Source organism: Barbus barbus (assembly GCF_936440315.1).
Source record: "Barbus barbus genome assembly, chromosome: 18".
Classification (NCBI taxonomy): domain Eukaryota; kingdom Metazoa; phylum Chordata; class Actinopteri; order Cypriniformes; family Cyprinidae; genus Barbus; species Barbus barbus.
In genome coordinates, this window is record NC_136746.1 from 18,354,146 (window position 1) to 18,376,513 (window position 22,368).

The window sequence follows — 22,368 nt, forward strand, 5'->3', positions numbered from 1 at the left end:
ACAAGACTGTGTACTTAATAGTTTTATTGAAGGAAAGAATAAATTGACATTACTAAAAAAATGGAGGGAAAATAACTTGATTTAAAGATGATTATGTGTATACAAGACATATTTGACATATTTATTGTCAAATATGCATGTATATTTACAAATTTAAGTGTTTGTGAATGCAGAGATTGACAACATTCACAGTGCTTCATAGGAGTGGGCGGGTGCTAAAGTTTTTTGCTTGTTTTGATTTTCAGATTGGTGGATATTTCTTTGCAGAATTATGGGTAATGTAGTTTTTCATCAAGAATTCCATGATTAAAAATAAGTTGAAATAATGCGCACTGATGGCTTCAACAAAAGCACATACCACCGATAACAGCTCAATTAAGGAGATTTTTACCTTCAGAACCTGACTGTTGCACTCTGTTCAATAACCAATAACTGTTACTCATGGAGTCACACTGTCTCAAGATATTAATTATATGCATGTCTGATTTGTGATATTTGATTGCAGGTTTCATAAAAAAAAAATACAAATGTCACAAGAGTACAAAAGACGCACAATACATTTACTCAGCAGTGTTGCATTAGTGGGATTTTTTCTCAGTCTGCTCTTAGTTTAGCAACGACTTTGAATTTCTTGGGTTGAAGAACCACACCAAACTTGCCCTGGAGGTCAGGCAGAGGCTGGCCAGCGGGCATCTCAAGCGTGAACCTTTGCAAAATCCATGACAGGAAGAGGAAGAGTTCCATCTTCGCCAGGACCTCGCCGAGGCAAACTCGAACCCCTGCGCCGAAGGGCAGATAGCTGGCCGATGGGCAGCACAAACCATCACCCTCCTCGTTCAGAAATCGTCCTGTCAGGTTAGACGATTCATTGTATTTGGTAATGTTCACAGATTACATGAATGTTTGTTATCACGGCAGATTCTCACCTGGGTCAAACAGCTCAGGATTCTTCCATTCCTTCTCATCATGATGTAAAGACCACAGGTTAATAATGACTCGGGTTCCTTTCTGCACAGTGTATTCTCCCACACTGTCAAAGAGAGCAGAGCAGACATCACGACTGGACAATATTTTATATGAACTACTGAAATTTTTGCAACCCTGAGAGCAAAATTGGGAAGTTTAAAACCATAATTTGGGTGTTTTTCATATTTTCAAGCAAAGGACATTAAGCATCAAAAATAAATAGCAAAAATTAATGAAAGAATAAATCAAACGGAATGATGGGGGGTGGTGATGGCGCAGTGGATAAGACACATGCCTTTGGTGTGAGAGACCCGGGTTCGAATCCACTGTGAGACACCAATGTGTCCCTGAGCAAGACACTTAACCCCCAGTTGCTCCAGAGGCGTGCGACCTCTGACATATATATATAGCAATTGTAAGTCGCTTTGGATCAAAGCGTCAGCTAAATTAATAAAAATGTAAAAATGATACACTATTCAAAAGTTTGAGATGGGTAAGATATTTTAGCATTTTTTTTAAAACAAGTCTCTTCAATGCTCATCAATGCTGCATTTATTTGATCCAAAATACAGCAAAAACAAAAATATTGCAAAATAGTATTACAATTTAAAATAACTTTCATATTTGAATATATTTTAAAATGTAATTTATTTCTATGATGACAACGCTGAATTTTCAGCATCATTACAATGATCCTCCAGAAATCATTGTAATATGATTTTCTGCTCAAGAAACATTTCTTTTTACTATCAATATTGAAAACAGGTGTGCTGCCAAATATTTTTGTGGAAACTGTAATACAAATTTCAGTAATATTTGATCAAAAGTAGCAATGGAAATGATTAGTAACATTATAAAACAATTTAATGCATCCTTGATAAATAAAGGAAAAATATATGAGTTGTTTGTTTGTTTTAATTACGTGGAGTCTTGGAGCGCCACATGAGGGATGAGAAGTGGGGAGACGGGTCGGATCCTCAGAACTTCTCTTATAGTGGCCTCTAGATAAGGCAAATTCCCTCTGTCACTGAGCTGAGGGTGTCTGTCTTTTCCAATCTTATTGTCCAGCTCCTCCTGAATCTTTCTCTGCACCTAATGCCAAATGTAAAGAACATCTACTAAGTTTCATTGCAAGAACTGATTCCGAAAAGCCAGTTATGAGCAATTTATTTACCTGTGGATTATGGACAAGGTAAGCTATTGACCATTTGAGTACAGTGGTAGTGGTTTCCACCCCTGCCCCGAAGATGTCCCCTACAGTCATGAGCACGTGGTCTTCAGTTAAACCAACATCATGAGTGCTGGTGTTATTATTCTCTGAGCTGCGTTTGGCCCTCAGAAGTGCATCCAAGAGATCCCGCTGGACATTATCGCTGTAATCCACCTGTAGAGAGAGACAAATCCCAGGTTATTGAGGGAGAAATCATATTAAAGCACAGGCTTTTTCTCTGAGAGCACTGCCAGCTGCTGTTTGTTGAGTCTAGTCTACACTATAATTTATACATATGTTGACATATCCTGGTTTGAAATGTTACACTCCATCTAAAACTGTTTATTGTTCACACAGCTTTTATGAACGTTGATTACAAACAGGGAATATTCAGAACTTTCATTTGAATTTTTGTAATAGTGAAGATGCACGTTTACCTTGTGTTCCTCGTATTTCTCTTGAAGCAGTTTGTCTCTGATTGAAACACACTGTCTTAAGATTTTGAGGTCTTTGTTTGGGAATATCTTGGAGGAAAAATACATATGTAGGCAATTAGAATTCAAAGCATAAGACAAAAATTATTTTTAAGATATTTTAGGCAACTAACCACTAGGAAAGCCAAGAATTACTGTTCAAAAATAAGATTCATCACTCTCAATACGTTTATTCAGAGAGGATGCATTAAACTGATCAAAAGTGACAGTAAAGACATTTAAATAATGTCATAAATGCTGTTCTTTTGCAACTTTCTGTTCATCAAAGAATCCTTAAATTTATTGCTGTTTTCACAAAAATATAAAGTATAATTGTTTTCAACATTGATAATAAGAAGAAATATTTATTGAGCAGCAAATCACGTGACACTAAAGACTGGAGTAAAAAAAAAATGCTGATTCAGCTTTGCATCACACAAATAAATTAAATTCTAAACTTAAAATATTTAATTGTAAAATTACTGTTTTTACTGTAATTTTGATCAATTAAATGCAGCCCTGGTGAGACCTCTTTCCAAAACAATTAAGAATCTTGCAGTGTAATATTCATATTACACTGAATATTACACACAATATTCACAATATTACACACAATATTCATATTACATTCATATTACATAATTCATACCTCATATTGCTGCTATTTAAATACCCTGTACAACTTTTTGCACATTCCTCTTATTAATATTTAAGTCAACAACATACTGACCTGCACATTCATATTTATATTTAGATTTTTTATCTTTTATTTTATTTTATTCTCTTATTTTTTCTACTTTTCTTTTTCGTAATATCTGTATACTTTATAATTGCACTGTCCTTGGAGCGGACCTGATCTACATTTCACTGCTGGTTATACCCTGTATAATTGTGTATGTGTAACAGACGCAGGCAAGTGTGCTGGTGCGTGTAAACCTCACTCCCTTGATCTCAAAGAAGTGGCGCTCTAGCGACTGACGCTAGGGGCCGTGGCCTTTAGTCTCCTCGTTAGAGCGCGGTTCGAATCCCGCTCGGAGCGAGGCGAAGTAGAACCGGTTACATTGGTGCCGTTGACCCGGACGGGAGTGAGGTTTAGGGGGGTGAGTGTAACAGACGCAGGCAAGTGTGCTGGTGCGTGTAAACCTCACTCCCTTGATCTCAAAGAAGAGTCGCTCTAGCGACTGACGCTAGGGGCCGTGGCCTTTAGCCTCCTCGTTAGAGCTCCCGCGCCGGAGACCGCGGTTCGAATCCCGCTCGGAGCGAGGCGAAGTAGAACCGGTTACATATGTGACAAATAAAAATCTTGAATCTTGTAAGAAACATTATTATCACATATTAAAGCTTACCTGCAGCCATGGGAAAATATCCACCAAGCTGTCCTTAGCGACTGTATCCACGATTCCCTGACTGTACTGGAGCATGGACTCAAACTCAGCATCTCCACGTTTGTATGAGGAGTTGAAACACAAGGCACACACCACGTTTGTGACGGCACGTGTCAGCTCTGGTGCCAGATCCACAGCGCTGTTCTGGCATTCAGTCAACATGTCACACATAGAGCTCGCCTCCCTGCAGACTTTAGATGGAAAGTAAGAATTAGGTAGCAGGCTCTGATTTGTATATATATTTTGTTGCTTTATATATTTGTACTATGCCATGCTGGCTGCAGTGATACTCACTTATCTTCTCAATAGAAACTGAACCTTCACCAAACATGCAAAGAGCTCCATGCACCATTTTCCGATGGAACTTCCATGTGGAACTGTAGTCAGCAAATGCTATATCTTTCCCATTTCGAGTTAACAAGTCTGTTGTAACCTTAAAGACAAACATATAAATTAAAGTAAATATTTTAGTGGAATTCAGCTGCTGATGAAAATAATGCAGTTTACTTACAGTTCGTGGCCTTCCTGCAAATATTTTTCCTTTTTTGATGAGGATCTCTTTTGCATGATGGTGGTTGTTCACAATCAGGACTTTGTGGGAGCCCATCATGAGGGAATAAAGATTTCCGTATTTCTTTTGCAGCTGTTGGAAGAAGATGTGTGGAGGACTGTCAGTCACGAGACTGAGGAGACTCCCGATGATGGGGAGTGATGGGAGGCTTGGAGGAGATCTGTCTCCTGGCACAAATCCATTCATCTTCCTTTTGAGATACAGCGCTGCTAGAATTACTGCAGAGAACAGGCATGAACAGAGAAGCCATGGCAGGATGAGTGGCTCAGACATTGTCAGCTACATTCAACCAAGTGTTCACCAGCTCTTCAAATCAGCACTGCCTGTATGAGCGAGGCGATGGGAGATATTTATGCAAATTCATCAATGCCACCTCCTTGACCCTGAAATAGTTTAGCTTCAAGTGTCATCTGGGCTGTTTTCAACAAAGCTGATGATTGGTTCCCCACATTCAAAAAATGCATGGAAGTGCATGTCTGAACACAGCCCGTTTCTTTTTGGACATTTTCCTGAAATGTAACATTTCTTTTCAACTTTTAGCTTAACTTTGTGATTTATACTTCTTTTGGAGCTTGCAGAAACAATCACTACTGCGTGCTGTAGCCTGCTGTGCATTTGATAAAATGCCATTTTCTACAAATAGTATACAAAATTAGACTTGAAAGTCTTAAAAACAAAATAGCCTTTTATTTTTTGATAAATGAACATATAAAGGTGCTTAACCTTTGGAAAATGATGATCATTAATAGGTCAAACTAAACCTTATTGTCTTTAAGACTAAGTTCATAGTCTGTTCAATTTTCTATATGATTTTTTGTTGTTGTTGCGCACATTAAAACCCTGTTTTGTGTGGTTTTCCAATAATTGCTTAAAACATCATATAATAACATAAAATAAATGCAAAAATTACATAGAAAAATTGTCTATAAAATAAAAAAAATGTATAACAAATGTTGGCTAGTAGTCACTATAGTATTTTAAACATAGGCCTACATCATTTTGATGCTAGATATTGCTTTTATGTTAAATAATTATTTATATTTAATAGATTTCGTATGGCAAGGCAACTTTATTGCACATTTCATACAAATCATACTCAATGGTAATTCAAAATGTTTTACATAAATGGGAATTAAAATAATCATTAAACATAAGCACATTAATAAAAGCAAAGAGTAAAAATTTTAAATTTACTTTTTTTTTTATTAATTAAAACGGTTAGGAATAAAAACGAGGATAGGCTACATAAAATATAGTGCAATCACATAACACAAAAATAGAATGAATATGAAATGTGCTCAAATAAACTGTAACTTGACTTGACTTCACTTAGGTGCTTTGGTGTTAAACGTATTTTACCAAGTAAGTTACTTAAAGTTATAAGATATCGAAGATAACGATGACGTTAGATAAAGATGACTTAGATAAAGTTATCTAAGTAGCCTAACTAAACATCTTCCCCATCCTCTCGTCTGTGTCATTCGCGTTCATATTTCAAATTGTCCCTCGCCTGTTGTCGTAGTAAACAGTGATGGCTTCCTCCGAGACGCAGCCTCGCTTCGGTCAATCTGTTAAAGGTTTATTATCTGATAAAGTCACTTCTTGCAGTGGAGATGTGATCGCTCTAACCCGTCAAGTGTTGAAAGGATCCAGGAGCCAAGAAGTAAATATACGAAACGTTATATATATAAGACGAGATATTTGCCCGGCTGTCTATTTCCTCCTCATAGTAATACTCACTGGAGCCAAGCCTCAAAACTTAGTATATCCTGGGATTGATATGCCCAAATATTTGCCATCATATGATGTACAGACAGGCGTTTCACTAGGTTTTAAGATGCCGTTATCTCATAAAATTAACAGTGGTCTCTTCTAATTCACAGCTACTCAGCCAGGCAGCCAGAAATATGGTCATTCAAGAAGATGCAATTCTGCATTCTGAAGATGTAAGTGATATAAAGGTTTTATAACAGCTTTCTTTATAAGATATAACAGACTACATAAAATACATATAAATAACAGCTGTCACTTTGTTTCTCCCAGTAATATTATTCAAATTTTTAGTTTTATGATCAAAGCTCTAGTTTTTATTGTGGGGTGCACATAATGCAATGCATTGATATGATTGAGAGTTATACTGTCCTCAAAACACTATTGTATCATATTTTATGCTTTTTAAATTTTAATATGATTTTAGTGTATTGATAATAAAGTAAAGTTGCTTCTGCTAAAAGGCATTTTACTTGCTAAAAAAGCATGAACTATCAGTCAGGGGACAGAAGGCATGTAGTAGATTGTATACAACTGATTTTCAGTAGCTTTGATCATGTTGATTTATATTTTAGAGGCCTTAGAATTCCATGTATCGAATATGATACAGTTGGCTATTTAATGTTTAATAAACATACCTGCAAACTTGTCGCTTTTCGGCGACAATCGCCGCTTTTATTGTCAATTGGGTCATTCACGTGAATCGTGTAGAACCGGAGAGTTTTTTTGGGGGGGGGGTTTGCGTTTTTTAATCTCTACTGAGCTCGCGCCTGTCAAGAGAGGGAGGTGGGGGTGGGCTTGCGTGCCATGTAGGCCATTATTGGACCATTCTTATAAATGACATTTTTTCTGGACCAATCGGAATCTCAGCGCTTGGTTCAGGATCTTGAAACACACTGCCATCTGTGTTCGCGCCTGTCAAGAGACACCTGACCTAATGTGGAAACTCTGATGGAAATTGAATTCAAGGTAAATCAGTCTTTTTGGAGCTAGGGGTGTGCAATATGACGATTTTTGATCGTGGACGATACAAATGTCTCCACGATCTGCTTTTTAAGAAATATCGTAGTATCTTGCTACAGAACACATTATATCAAATACAGTTCTGGCGCCTCCGTCTCTACTGTACAACACGACATACAGCAGTAGAGTTACTCTGACAGGACACTGCACTTATTCGCGATCGCAAAAGTACATTATTTGCACACAAGCCTTGCTGGTTAAATGTTTAATTCGCGCGCTGGTCTGACGTGCGCTTTTTCTGAGCGCATACACCTGAAGCACGCACTAAAACGCCTGTCTAACAGCGCGAGCGCCTGATTACTCAACTAAGTTATATTTTGCGCTAATACTGTCAAAACACACAAGGTTTACATACAGACTGAGTTGGTTATCTCTAAAATGAAAGTAAATAGTTAAGAGAGAAAAAGATGCGTGCCTGTTTATTAGATGCGTGCAGCTCTTAAAGGGACAGGACACTAAACATGCTGTCGACTGTCATTAAAGGGATAGTTCACCCTAAAATTTAATTTCTGTCATTATTTACTCACTCACATGTTGTCCCAAACCTCTATTAATTTTCTCGTGCTGAACCCAAAATAAGGTATTTTGAAGAATGAGGGTAACCAAACAGTTGCTGGTCCACATTGACTTTGATAGCAGGAAAGAAAAATCCTATGGAAGACACTGTGGATCAGCAACTGTTTGGTTTTCCACCTTCTTCAAAATAGCATTTATGTTCAGCAGAAGAAACTCATTCAGGTTTAAAACAACTTTTGAGTAAATGATGATATAAAAATACAACATTATGACAGAATTGACAGACAGATGACAGAATATTAATTTTTGGGGGAACTATTCATTTAACGTTAACAAAACAAAGAGAAAAATCACTCAGTATTCTTGACTGAAAATCTTTAATACAGTTGCTTTAGGAATCAGTCTATCTAGTGTTTTATTTTTATATTTGTTCATTCAATTTCATTGAATGCTCTGCTAAATACACCTATTGTACCTGAAAATAAAGCACTTTTTTTTATTATTTGTATATTATGTGTATTTGTAATGTGTATCTTTGTTCTTAATTTTTAATAAGAAAGATAAAATAATGAAAAAGATTTTTTATCTTCACCCACTTTGGCCTAAATATCTTTGTCTTTGTCTTTCTAGTTTGGCTGTAATGCTCAGACAACTTGTAAAACCAAAATAGTAAAACTAACATGACAAAGAATCGTGATAAAATCGTGAATCGTGATATTTCTAAAAAAAATCGTGATATGATATTTTTCCCATATCGCCCACCCCTATTTGGAGCTAAACAACAGCTATTTGTTTGCTTAAGTCAAATAACGTCAGCTAAGTTAGCGGTTTTTTTCATACAGTTAGCCTATGCTTCGAGCAAAATGCTTAATAGCAAGCAATACAAGCGGATCCAATGCTGGAATTTCCGTTAGCAAGATAGCAAATTTTCTAGCCATCTAACATTGTTAGCTAGTTGTAATGTTAATTCCTGCATTGCCTGACCTTCTTGCTAACTAAAGTTAACCATTTAGCTTGCTACGTAAGTATATAGTATTTCAGATAGCCAACTTAGGTTGCAACCTTATCATTAGCCCCTAACTTAAGCCAGGTGCTCTGCCCTGAGTTCTGGCTACTACTCCAATTCTGAGCTACCCTGATTAACGACACGTTATGGAGGTTGTCGTGTGCGCAGCAGTCATTCAAGTCAGCTGGATGTAGCCCTACTTTTAAAGCGTTTTTGATGTGTTGATGTAGGTAGATGTGACTGTTTAGACAACAGCTGATGCGAGAGTAATACAGTGTAACAAAGCAATTTGACGTCTTGTTGCATTGGATGCGCCGCATTACTTGTAAACAATGACTATTTAGAATCTGGCGAACGTGCAAGGCTAATGCGTTCACAGTGTCGGCGTCGCCCATTCTGCACCCCCCCCCCCCCCCCCCCCCCCCCCAAAAAAAAAAAAACTGTCACCTTTTTTTCTCTGATGAGTTTGCAGGTCTGAATAAATCAGATGTAACTTCCCCAAGTATCTTTGTTCTTGCAGAGTCTACGGAAGATGTCTATTATAACAACCCACTTGCAATATCAGTAAGTAGACAATTATACATCCACACTGCATTTATCTGCATTAACATCTCGTACAGTACTAGTCAAAGGAAACACTCATATACCTCATAACCCTATTTTTTGTTTAAGTTTTTCTGTTTTTGTAATTTAATTTTGTAAATGTGCCTGTGTTTGAGTTCCTTTACAAAGAAACGTTTTTCATTTGTATTGTATAAAGCACTATATAAATGAAGGTGACTTGACTTGAACTTTTTTGGTCACTACATAATTCCCATACTTTAATTTGTGTTATTTCATAGTTAAGACTAAATAAAAACAAAACTTAAATCTGATATATTTCTTTATCTTTTAAATCCAGGCAAGAGGCCATTCAAAAGAAGTAAGTTATTAAATATAGGTCATTCAAGTTATTTAAATAATTGCATGTTATTTTTTTGTGAATTTCTCTAAACCTTTGGTAACTCTTCATCTGTAATGTCTTTCACAGTGTAGAACACTCCAAAAACCTGCAAGACCAGCTCAAACACTTGATGAAATAACGGAGCCCTTCTGATAACATGCTGTGTATATCGCATTCTCTAGTTTTTCACAGATTTTTTTTAACAGTAGATCCCATCACTTTTTGAGACTGCAGATGATGGCTTATTGCATAGCAGATTGCTATTAAAAAAAAAAGGCACAGCCCAACATCCTCCTATTCTCTAACACCTGATTATGGGTGGTCATGAAAAACATGCTTAAGACCTTCAAGTGAAGGCTTTTCTGTGGGAGATTGTTTCCAGTATTCATATTTGTCTTTTTGAAATGATAGTACAATGTCAAAACAATATACTCTGTTTTTGTCTCATATTTTAAGCCTAAGTTTGTGTGAGAACATTTGCTTTTAGACATTTAGATCTTGCGTAGTCAAAATTTCCCAATTCACTGTACACCAAATGTACAAATTGTATTTTGTTAATTTATGTCTTTTTTAATGGTGTTGTTGTGCCAAATTTACTTGAATATATTTGTATAACATGTCACAGAATTGTTTCTGCACATTTTGCTAATTCATATTTTAGGTCTAAGCTTGGAGCAACTTTATTAAATGTATGTGGAAAAGCAAATGAATGAAACGTGTCCTTTGCTGAAAGTTCAACACAGGGATACGTGACAATGCAATATCAGCAGCTCCTCTGCAAGGGCAAGCAGATGGATGTCCTAGACCTAGAGCAAGGCCTTGAGCATAACTATTCACTTCAGCTGCAAGTTTTGACTTGTGTCTGCAAGACTTGTGCATTTTTTACATTGTTACAGTCAAAATATAACCATGAGTATCAACATCTAGTTTCAACGTTACAATACATTGGATGCAAACAATTGCATTTATAATATGTTAATATGTACGTACATATTGTTTTTATTTTTTTATAAAATTATGAATAATATAAGAAAATAAAAGAAATAGAAAATGCTGAGATAAATGTTAGTTATACGATATAAACAGCTAGCCTTATAAATAACAAAGATTAACTTTAAGTGCTTGGTAAAAGGTCTTGCACTATATGCACATCTGCCCATTCACATTCACAGGATCATGAGAGACCTTGAATGGGAAAGAATGTTCTGTACCTTCCCTAGTTTAACTTATCAGTACTCAAGGTCTATAATAATGAAGTCTTGCAATCTGCCAAGAGCATGTGTAAAAGCAAGTCTTGAGTTAATCATTACTAAAAGGATGATGTCTTAAAACTTAATATGTTGTGGGTGGGTATAAATAAATTGTATATATAAACACATAATGAACCCCCCCCCCCCCCCCCCCCCATTAAAAAATTATGGTATTTTAGCTTGTATATCCTTATTTTTAATTTATGAATCTATGCAAAAAAGACATTTCTAGTTTGCTTTATGATACAGTGTATGCACCATGTACATATAATGTATAATAAAGCACATTAGAAATATTTACAGAGCTAAGAATGGTTGTAATGGTCAGATCAGCAAAATCATCTTGCACATTTTATATTGCCCTGTTTGACTTTGTGGGTTATGTTCAAGTGGTATTGATTTTGAAAAAGGAGGAAAGTTGACAATGTATTATTGTCAGTGTTTTGGCTCCCTCTATAGGTAAAACACATTTCCATAGAGCAAATAAAGTGTAGCGGAAGATTACAGGTTAATAGGCTTTAGTGATTACAAGGATGCAATCATGCAAGGACTATAATATCCCTCTCTCTCAACTTCAAGTTCAAGTTGCTTTATTGGTATGAATTTGTGTTATAGTATTGGCAAACCATTTGAATACGGAATAAAATACAGAATATAGTGAAACCATCAAAGTAAAAAAGGAGACAGTAAATGAGTAATAAATGAGAGAAAATAAATACATAAATACAATAAAATAAAAATAACAACTCTCTCTCTCTCTAATTTTATATACATTCATATTGATCACCTACTGCCTTCTTATATGAGCTAATAGAAATACAAACTAATATAAACAATTTTCCCAATATGATGCAAAGAAGATAGAGCAAGAAATGCACACTAAACTCTTCCTCTCGCTCTCTCTCTGTGTGTGTGTGTGTGTGTGTGTGTGTGTGTGTGTGCATGAGTGAAAAGCCTATTTAGTGTTTTAGGATTTTACCTTTTTAGTGTTTTAGGGTTCAGTTTTGTCTTTTCTGACTAAGTCAAAGACTTTTTTTATTTTGTGAATGAAGTATTATTATTAAAATTCTCAAACTATTTAAATATAAAATAGCCAAAATTTAGAATGTCTCGTTATGTATATTATATAGATAGTTCTAAATGTAATGTTTTATTAAAATCGTTTTGTCTTCTACAATTTAAAGTCTCTCCAAAAGGTGACAAAATAAGGGCAATTTAAAATCACAGCCATAATGTATATTAGTGTCCAAATTTTCCTCTTTCTGTGATTTTCTGAATCATCACAATCTATTTGGTTTGCCATTCAATCTACTGGTTCTATGAAAGAATTAAGAACAGACTTTTTGGACGTCTTGTGGAACTGTCATAACGAAGGCATGAATGAATGAAGGCGTTACGAGTTTGTTTATGTGGCAGAGAGACCCGCACGCGCTTACAAGCGAATCATTTTAATCTGTGCGTCGTGATTGTATTATGCATTTCCTTATGTATCATTTAATCTATTACAATCGTCATACTGTTTTTCTCAGTTTTCAGAATTAACCCCGAGATTTCAATACGTTAATGCATGTATTGGTCAGTAGTTTCAATGGTGACATACCGTTGGCCGTCGGTGACCACTCCCACTTTTTAGATACCGCTCATTTTGATTGGTCTTTGGATACACCCACTACTGCGTTTATGCCCGATAGCACCGCCTTCCCTCCGACATTCCGCGAGATGTCATTGGATCCCATTGGTCTCAATTTGCATACGCGATTGGATTGGTCAGAACGACCGTCCGTCATAAAGCATCTGTACTCACAGCAGTTCACATAGAGCGTGCTGGTGTGTCATCTTGGTGCAGAGGCAGCGATACGCGGTGAGTAATGCCGGCCTTGTTGCTTGATGTCAGGACTGCTATAGAGAGGATGAAGGCGGACACGGATTCCCTCTGACCGTGGCATCCTACATGCATTAACTAAAGTCTGCCCATTGTCAACATGGCAGAGCAATGGACCGCAGTGCCCACTTCTAATATGGCGGCGCTGAACCGGGCTAGATCATTGACTGTTATATTCTTAATTGTCAGCAGTTATCTGATCAGTAGCATTGATGGCAAAGACGCGCCAGAAGAGACCGTCATCATTGGCCTCCGGCTCGAGGACACCGACGAGGTGTCGTTTATGGACAGAGGCTTTTTGCGCGTCAGCGAGCGCTCTCATGTCAGGTTGAGGGTCTATGGGCAAAACATCAACAACGAGACGTGGTCCAAACTCGCCTTTACGGAGCACAGCATCAGCAGCGCACCTGCGGAGAGCCAGAGCATCGGAGACGCACCTGCCTCGCATCCCTGCGGCATCCGATCCTCCGATATCATCATCCTTCCCAACGTGGAGGTAAACAGAAAGACATCTGGGATTATTGAAATGGAGGTGAAACCTCTGCGAAAAACTGAGAAGAGCAAAGTGTATTACCTGTGCATCGCCACCACCACACCTGGCGCGCAGGACTCGTGGTCCGAGAGCACCTGGATCTATCACGAGGGGCATGACACTAAAGTGATCGTGGTGGAGGAGAAGAAGTTCCTGCTTCCTTTCTGGCTGCAGGTGATTTTTATTGCCATGTTGTTGTGTTTGTCCGGCATGTTCAGCGGGCTGAATCTGGGACTGATGGCGCTGGATCCCATGGAGCTCCGGATTGTCCAAAACTGCGGGACTGAGAAGGAGAAGAATTACGCGAAGAAGATCGAGCCAGTCCGAAGCCAAGGAAACTACCTTCTGTGCTCTTTGCTCCTGGGAAATGTCTTGGTCAATACCACTTTGACTATCCTGCTCGATGACATCGCAGGATCAGGGCTGATCGCGGTAGTGGTGTCCACTATAGGGATCGTGATTTTTGGGGAAATCGTGCCACAAGCCATCTGCTCCAGGCATGGGCTCGCCGTGGGCGCAAACACTATACTCCTGACTAAATTCTTTATGATCCTCACTTTCCCTGCATCATATCCCGTCAGTAAACTCCTGGACCACGTGCTGGGGCAGGAGATCAACACTGTGTACAACAGGGAGAAGCTTCTGGAGATGCTCAGGGTGACAGATCCGTATAATGACCTGGTGAAAGAGGAGCTCAACATCATCCAGGGCGCTCTGGAGCTCAGGACTAAAACTGTGGAGGATGTCATGACGCCTTTGCGAGACTGCTTCATGATTGCCGCCGATGCCACCCTGGACTTCAACACCATGTCTGAGATCATGGAGAGCGGCTACACGCGAATACCTGTGTATGAGGGCGAGAGATGTCATATTGTGGACTTGATGTTTGTCAAGGACTTGGCCTTTGTGGATCCAGATGACTGCACGCCGTTGAAAACCATCACCAAGTTCTACAGCCACCCGCTGCATTTCGTCTTCAATGATACAAAGCTGGATGCCATGCTCGAGGAGTTTAAAAAAGGTACGTTGTATACAGTGCATTGATATTTTTTTAGAGCTACACCTTCAATTGTTGAGGAATTCAGCTATATAAAAGAGGTGGGGGGATTTACAAGTATTAAAGTTATAATGTTATTGTTTTTTTAATAATTCAGGTATATTATAATAAAAGTATGTGGTCTTTATCGTTTGTAAATGTTCGTTTAAACGGTATTTTCAAACTTTCAGTAACCACTAAAGTTAGATTAAAAGTTAAGAGAGAATATAAATATTATTTATAAATGTTAGTTAATATTTAGCTAATGAATGTTTTTATAAAGCCTTGCAGAGAAAATTTTCCCCCATGCAGGGCTTTGGGGGTCTTTGGGTCAGTAAAGGTTTCAAGCATTGCTCTAAAGTAACATACAAAACAGACTCCATTCATATTCTGTTAATATTAATAATATTATTATTGGATGTAATATAAAATATTGTGATGGTACCAGTTGATGATCTGTTTTCTCTGAGGTGTGGGGTTCAATGAAGACAGTTAAAGAAGATTGAATTAAACTTCACCGTCAGTGATGCAAATGGATCTCTGGCTCAGATATAACATTGATCTCTGGAGCAGAGTTCAGGAAAAGGCCATATCCACTGCTAGCCTAGACTTGCATATAACCCAAGTTTTTATTTTACAACATCACATCCCATAAAGCTGTTTCATGATTGCTGTTTATAGGGATTCATTCTTTCAACAGGCACTGAGTAATCATTCTGGCTTGTAATTTCCACTCGGTGCCCGGAGCAATCAGAACATGATGTCTGAACCAGTGAATTATTTAATGACAGCAATACCAAACAACAATATGAGTGGATTAAGTTATGCCATTAGTTTCTGTAAGAATGCAGTTGTAACATATGTATTTAAATGGGTAAATTATATCGTTTTAGTTAAAGTGTGTCTTAATCGATTTAGTAGTCAGTTGTTTCAAAGCAGAAGCCAGTTTGGGTTGAAGTATTCTGCGTTCGATGGTAATTTACAAACACGCTGTCACCCAGTTGCGAACGCAGACCATAGTAGGACCGTGGCCCGACATTCCACAAATTGTGGCTGAACAGTAAATGGACTTAACCAGATTTGGGCAACAATTAAGGTATATGTGTAGTACAGTGTCGAGCTTGAGTCCATCAACAAAGCCTGTCTTAGAAGCCCCCACATCTCCTGTGTAAAGGACTCCATATCACCCACATAAGCCTTTCTCTCCGTGTCTTTGTTGTGACTCCTCATAGCTTTCAAACTGTGTTTACTCAACACAAAATAGTGATATGCTGTTATGGTGAAAGCAGGTTGTCACCTGATCAAAGGGCAAGTGACCATTAAACTGCTGGTCTCCGATTGGTCTATATCTGTATATTTTCTATATCCTTATTCAAGGTTCCTCTTGGATATTATGCATCCAGGTTATTTATTTTGTGCTCCGCTGTTTATTTTTATTATCTTTATTGCTTGATTTCAGGTTGTTGTTTGTTATGTAAGCAGCTTTGATTGTGGCTGTTTACTGTTGGCTTTTCTAGTTTTATAAAAACGACTCTTCACAGGAATGAGAGGTATTTGCATTCAAAATGTTGTGGAGTTGGAATGCTTAATCCTGTAAGCAGGGTTAGGAATTCACAGGGTTAATTGATGTTTATGTTGACAAAACAAAGCGCATTTGGCAGACTTAAACATAAATCGTGTTGTAAATAAGATGAAGCCACTTGTTTCCAGTAAAAACTCTTATAAGGATTATGCGTTGTTGTTACAGTTACAGCTGAGCAGTAAACTGATACGGGAAAAAGGAGGAAAAGGTCTGGATCTAAATTATAAATATTTTTATACATTTGTTATATATTATTTTATAAAGTATATTACATTATGAATAATATACACTGCTGCTCAAAAGTTAGAGGTTACTAAGATTTCTTTTTTATTATTATTTAAGAAATTACTACTGGGTCATTGCGTGTCAACTCAACCAGAGGTCCCCGGCTCAAATTTTTGATTTTGCTAATATTTTTTTCTGAAGAAAGACAGACATGTATAGTGATTAAAGCCAAGATATTAAATGTCATGGATGAATATTTACTGAGTAATTCACTGTTTTGTAGAGGGGGTCAAAATTGCAGAGATTCAGAGCCAAATTACAAGGGGTAAACATTACTTCAGAAAGATGGCAGCATCATAATATTATTTCTACAGAGAGAATGGTAGATATGTTAGTAAACTCTGTTGACTTTAGCAATCTTTGTTGCATTATGTGCCAATGGTGACCATTCAAAAATGGGGAAACAGCACTTTTCAAGTTTTTTTCTCCAAAGTTTGAATGCCTGTAACTCAAAAAGTATTAAATATATCTTAATGCCCTTTTAGATATTGGGTCTTAACAAACTTTCCTTTTGGCATCTTTATTTCTAAGGCCCTATTTGGTTCGGTTCTAGAGATATTGGAATTTAAATATGGCTTAAGGAGTAAATTGTTAAAATGTACATTTTCAGAGGTCAAAAACCAAATATGGGTCAATTTGCAAAAATATGATACTTTTTTCATTTAAAGAGGAATGTCTGAAGAACAAAAAAATGTTGAAACTAGAGATGTATCTCGTTTAGTTCTGTCAAAACAACTGCATTGAACATACCTGTCTGAGTGCCATAAATATTATTTTTCCAAAGTTTGCATGCCTATAACTCAAGAAGTATTAAAGATATCGCAATATGATTTTAGATTCTAGTTCTTAATAAACGTTTTTTTAGAATCTTCATTTTCAAAGTCCTGCATCGTTCAGTCACAGAGATATGGGGACCTCTATGAGGCTCCGTTTTCAGATTGTTGGATATTACCTATTTTAGTGGCTGAAAAGCAGATGTTGTTCACTTTGTATACAGCTGATAATTATTGTATTTAATATTAATGTTAATAATATAGGCTGTAATGAATGCTTGAATGTCAGTAGTTTTCATTGTTACCAGTTTTAGAAATTCTCATGTAATTATATCAGTTAAATGAGCATTCTGGGCTTCGAACGTCTTCTAGGTATAGATAAAGTTATACGTTTTTTAACATTTTAATTAAAGTAAAGATGTTTATGAGCACTGAAGTGTTCAGTATGTTGGGAAGCTTTAATATCTTGACATGTGACTTTAATGTAAGTGAGACTAACATAGAGGTCTGAAGAGAAGATTTGCAATTCAATATAAGCTAATGTTAATTATATTTTGTGTTGGAAATAACTGTGCATGCAGTATTATACAGTTTATGTTGCTGTGAGTCATAGGCCTGCCACAGGGGAGAAGAACTGGGGGGGGAATTTACTGCACTGAAATTTCCATTTCCGGGGTGAAATATTTAGTCTTTTCCTTGGGAACCTAAAGTCATTTTACTGTTTTAAAAAGTACTATATAAAAAGGCACATCAGCCTTGATAAGTGCCTGCAACATTTGTAAGATGTAAAGCATCACAGACATGCCACCCACAGTCCCATCGACTATTTATAGGGAAATTCCATTATGGAAAATATCTAAGGAAAAACCTCATTCCATAAATAAGGTGGGAATGTACAAAATGTGTCTTTGTGTGTTGTCTAGTAACCATGTGTTCTGTTCACTTGATCTCAAATGTTTAAAGTAAGGTCTTTCTAGAAAGCATTCCATCAATCCATCTTGGAGTTTTTTTCCCTCGAAAGAATGCTTCATGCTCGACAGTCATGTCTTGAGCATTGAAAGGAAGTGTCTTATTCTTACATGCCAGAGGTCATATTTTTATGCCTTGGGAAGTGTGGGAGACTGTTACGCTCTGTCTGTAGACTACATGTATAAATGACCACTTAAATGTTTGTTTTCAGTGAGATATTTTTTTAAAGAAATTAATACTATTATTCAGCAAGGATGCATTAAATTGGTCAAAATAACTTTTACATTGCCATAAGAGATTTCTATTTCAAATAAATGTTTTTGATATATATATATATATATTGTTGCTGTATACTGGTATTTATGGACAAATGTATATACGGACACCCTACATAATGGATTGCTACACTGCCATGCCGGTGAGAGCATTGCCCAAGTGGAATGGAAACTTCATTTCAGATCTAATATTAGCTCTGGCTCTGGAAAATTCCTTTTAAATGATCACTAGCTGAGAAACGGGAAAAGAATTTTCTTTAACGTTTTGGTTGACAGTGCTGGGCAGGAATGTTTTAAGCAGCTTATCAAGGAGGTCCTGGGAAAACAGATGTGGAACCATGAGAGATTTGCTAAGAAAACGCGACGGATCGTTGTCTGGCTATTTCCAAGAACCTTATGTTTGAACAGTCACAACTGTCAAATAATAACTCTCTCATGGTTCTTAGTTAGCATGCGTGACATATTTTAATCATAAACCAACAGAACTGTAATTCTGTGGGGTTTAGTGCATTTATGGTTGTTTAGGGTACAGGGGGACCACCATGTCCGAAATGATCTTGAGAGATACCTCATAAACTTATAGTGTAACTGTATTTGGTTTTTGCCGTGGCAGGTAAATCCCATCTGGCCATTGTCCAAAGAGTGAATAACGAAGGAGAGGGAGACCCATTCTATGAAGTTCTGGGCATCGTCACGCTAGAAGACGTCATTGAGGAAATCATCAAATCTGAGATTCTTGATGAGACTGACTTGTACAGTGAGTACCATTTACATTTATAAATCTTGCACACGCTATTATCCAAACATATAAGTTCTATTCAGCCTATGGGTGATTGACTTGCGTTCATTAATTTTTTTCCAAAATACATAGTTTATACATACAATGCACTTACAAGTTTTTAATAAAAGTTTTTTTTTTTTTTTTATGTATTTTGATATTTTTAAGGGGAACATAAAGATGTCAGGGCCAAAAATGTCTGGGTCAAATGTCAACAAGTCTCTAAAAATATCAGAAAATTGTATCACCTAATATCTATTCATGATAATTTTTATAAAAAATTCTTTACACATTCTTTATTTTTTAAAGATGTTTACCCTTGCATGTATTCAAGGCAGTTCACTTGATGGTTACACCACATTACGTTTTATTTAGATTCATTAAATTGAAACTTTTCTTGAAAATAGAATAAAAAAAATTCAAAACCATATAAATACAAAGCCTACCTAATCTGAGAACCTGGCACAAGACTTTTAAATTATATTTCAAAGACATTTTTTCATTCTTTAACGCAATGTAAGTAAAACCATCTAACCATGTCATCTTGTTATTCCCAAACGAAAGCCGACAACAAGACGAAAAAGAGGATAGCTCACAGAGAGAGGAAACAGGACTTCTCCGCTTTCAAACCCACAGATAATGAGTTGAGCGTGAAAATATCACCACAGCTTCTTCTGGCCACACTGCGTTTCCTGGCAACTGGTACTGATGTCCAGCATGTAACTACGTGTCTCTGTTTTTTATGATTAAGAATGCAATCACAAACTTGTACAGCTTTCTTAACGACATCTTTTTTTATTCTTCCCCCAGAGGTGGAGTCATTCAGTACATCTCAAATGTCAGAGAAAATCCTCCTGCGCTTGCTGAAACATCCTAACGTCATCCAGGAGCTTAAATATGATGACAAGAACAAGAAAATGTCAGAGCACTTCCTCTTTCACCGCAACAAGCCTGTGGACTACTTCATCCTCCTCTTACAGGTATGAGTTCTGATTGAAAAGTCACAAAGGATTGAGCTTCACAGGATTCAAATCAAGCACTTTACTGAGTTTTGTCTCAAATTCTTGTAACTGTTGGCCCACAGGGGAAGGTGGAGGTTGAGGCTGGAAAGGAAGGGATGAAGTTTGAAGCTGGTGCCTTCTCTTATTATGGAGTGCTGGCTTTAACCTCTTCACCAGGTCTGAATGATGGATTTTCTCACCTCTTTCTCACCAGGATTTTTATGAAAATATCTGATGATTTTATGAAATGTACGCTATTTGGTCATGAAAGAAAGAATCTCAACTCTGAAGTTTTCACACTATTTCGTATGGTTGATTTCTTCATTTTATACAACTCTTTCTACCAAATCATGCATGATGTTGTTTGCTCTCAGATTTATTACACATGCTTCCGACTCTTTAATCAATCACACTATGCAAATGATTACACTTTTGATTCTTGATGGAATTCAAAATTTCCTTTTGTCTTTCCCTTGCTCTCCAGTTCCTCTCTCCTTGTCTCGAACCTTTGTGGTGAGCAGGGCAGAATCGCTGGCAGGATCCCCAGGTACTGCACTCGTTTCTTCACCCCTTTTCATTCCTTCAACTGTTTCCTCTGTTTCACATTAGAATCTGAAGATTGGAATGGTGCATTAAGAGTTTTCCCTGTTCAAGGTCCTCATTTTCCTTTACAAAGTAACTGTCAGTAGTCTGATGATAGTCATGGGAGCCTATAAGCAATGATCCAATGAATAGATAAACCGTTTTCAAAATTGATAATAATAAGAAATGTTTCTCGAGCACCAAATCAGCATATTAGAATGATCATGTGACACTGAAGACTGGAGTAATGGCTGCTGAAAATTTGTAGTCACGAGAAAATGTTTTCAAATGTGAAATTAGAAAAGTTATTTCAAATTATAATAATATTTCACAATGTAGGAATGTATTTAACAATATTTCACAATATTACAGTTAAATCTTCTTTCAAAAACATAAAAATAATTTTACCGACATAATTCATATGAAGCAAATTGGTTGTGTATATTTTTCTAAATTTAAAAAATCCACACGGTTCCACATCTGACCCTGGGATTATATACATTCCAGTGTAATGACTGTTGGACTGCTTCCCCACAGACACCCTTTGAACTGTTTCTTTAAGAAGTGGAGAACCTAATCTTATTTTGATTAAAAACTCTTCACCTTGTATTACGTGTGAGTTATTAAGCAGATGTTATAATCTTAATTGTCACTTTCTGGCAAAGTTTGGAAATGTGTAAAAAGGGAATGGATTATATCCATTTTTAATCAGCAAAACAAAAGGTAGTGCCAAAAGAATGTTAGAAGTCATTTGTTAATGGTTGTTTTTCCTTATTTATGTCAATTATTTGGTTATGTAAGCAAATCCTCACTGGATTTCTAGCAGAGGAAGATCTAAGTCACATTAAATGGCTGCTACATCACAAATTTGGATGGTAAATAAATGAAGCTCAACTTTTGTGTCTAAACACACAAAAGAATTCCACAGCACGGTTCATGAGAAGAGACAGGGCATCCAAAATACATGGAAAAATGAATGGAACATCAGACAAGAATCTTTTGTTTGGTTTGTTTACATCACAGCAACACCAGCAGCTGACCACTGACCTGCATGTTACCCTTTATTTGCTATACAGAAAATAAGTCACCTCCACGACCGTTCGGACTCAACCACTCGGACTTCCTGAACAGGAGTGACCGGATGGAGGCGGTCACTCCCATGCTGGGCAGCAGCAACAACCAGCTCAACTCCTTCCTGCAGGTCTACGTGCCAGACTACTCAGTGAGAGCCGCCTCTGACCTGCTCTACATCAAGGTCTGAACGCTGCTGAGAATTTATATTGCACTTCTGAACTCAAACTGGTTTATTTGAAATGCATGAAATTGCTGAAACTTGCAGTTTGACTCGTAAATTCCTGTCTGACCACAGTCATGTTAAAACTGTAAATCATATTATATTTTCACATTAAGCAGAAGCGCTATTCAAATGAATGGCATCATGCAGTTTGTATGTCATCGTTTAGTGTAGAGGATTTGAAACTTTTTGATGCCCAAATATGATGATCCTACTTCCTGAAATACAAAGACAGCTCTATTTTCCTGAATAGAGTCTCATTTATA

General features: G+C 37.0%; 4 protein-coding genes across 5 annotated transcripts in view; 2 read left to right on the forward strand and 2 right to left on the reverse strand.

Moving 5' to 3' along the window:
- Positions 1 to 13,048, reverse strand: LOC306884669 (steroid 17-alpha-hydroxylase/17,20 lyase; the record flags this gene model as incomplete). Of its 2 annotated transcripts, XM_079440742.1 has the most annotated exons (9): positions 1 to 848; positions 927 to 1,030; positions 1,889 to 2,058; positions 2,141 to 2,350; positions 2,614 to 2,700; positions 3,996 to 4,225; positions 4,329 to 4,467; positions 4,546 to 4,823; positions 12,918 to 13,048. In XM_079440742.1, the coding sequence occupies 8 exons, from the start codon at positions 4,789 to 4,791 to the stop codon at positions 595 to 597; spliced, it is 1,440 nt and encodes a 479-aa protein (XP_079296868.1). In that variant the 3' UTR covers positions 1 to 594. The 2 variants fall into 2 exon arrangements, with proteins under 2 accessions (XP_079296868.1, XP_079296867.1); XM_079440741.1 differs by lacking the exon at positions 12,918 to 13,048 and having other exon boundaries at positions 4,546 to 4,878.
- LOC306884678 (BLOC-1-related complex subunit 7) lies at positions 6,111 to 11,290 on the forward strand. Its single transcript, XM_079440773.1, has 5 exons — positions 6,111 to 6,268; positions 6,489 to 6,551; positions 9,441 to 9,484; positions 9,822 to 9,842; positions 9,951 to 11,290. Exons 1-5 carry the CDS (start codon positions 6,137 to 6,139, stop codon positions 10,000 to 10,002), a joined length of 312 nt encoding a protein of 103 aa, XP_079296899.1. The 5' UTR covers positions 6,111 to 6,136; the 3' UTR covers positions 10,003 to 11,290.
- Positions 12,992 to 22,368, forward strand: part of LOC306884667 (metal transporter CNNM2-like) — a 10,630-nt gene continuing 1,253 nt past the window's right edge. The window contains exons 1-7 of the mRNA XM_079440736.1: positions 12,992 to 14,548; positions 19,061 to 19,204; positions 19,790 to 19,927; positions 20,036 to 20,205; positions 20,310 to 20,403; positions 20,711 to 20,773; positions 21,885 to 22,063. Coding sequence (XP_079296862.1) covers positions 13,096 to 14,548; positions 19,061 to 19,204; positions 19,790 to 19,927; positions 20,036 to 20,205; positions 20,310 to 20,403; positions 20,711 to 20,773; positions 21,885 to 22,063 — 2,241 coding nt within the window. The 5' untranslated portion in view covers positions 12,992 to 13,095. The remainder of the gene's footprint in view (positions 14,549 to 19,060; positions 19,205 to 19,789; positions 19,928 to 20,035; positions 20,206 to 20,309; positions 20,404 to 20,710; positions 20,774 to 21,884; positions 22,064 to 22,368) is intronic.
- The window catches only part of LOC306884668 (cytosolic purine 5'-nucleotidase), an 18,189-nt gene continuing 15,819 nt past the window's right edge, over positions 19,999 to 22,368 (reverse strand). The window contains exon 19 of the transcript XR_013785468.1: positions 19,999 to 20,838. The gene's annotated coding sequence lies outside the window, so the exon portion shown is untranslated. The remainder of the gene's footprint in view (positions 20,839 to 22,368) is intronic.

Excerpts from the sequence above, each read along its gene's own strand:
- LOC306884678 (XM_079440773.1), top strand. The coding sequence starts at position 6,137 with ATGGCTTCCTCCGAGACGCAGCCTCGCTTCGGTCAATCTGTTAAAGGT. Across the intron at positions 6,269-6,488 it reads AAGGATCCAGGAGCCAAGAA|CTACTCAGCCAGGCAGCCAG; the intron begins GTAAATATACGA and ends TCTAATTCACAG. Across the intron at positions 9,843-9,950 it reads CAAGAGGCCATTCAAAAGAA|TGTAGAACACTCCAAAAACC; the intron begins GTAAGTTATTAA and ends TGTCTTTCACAG.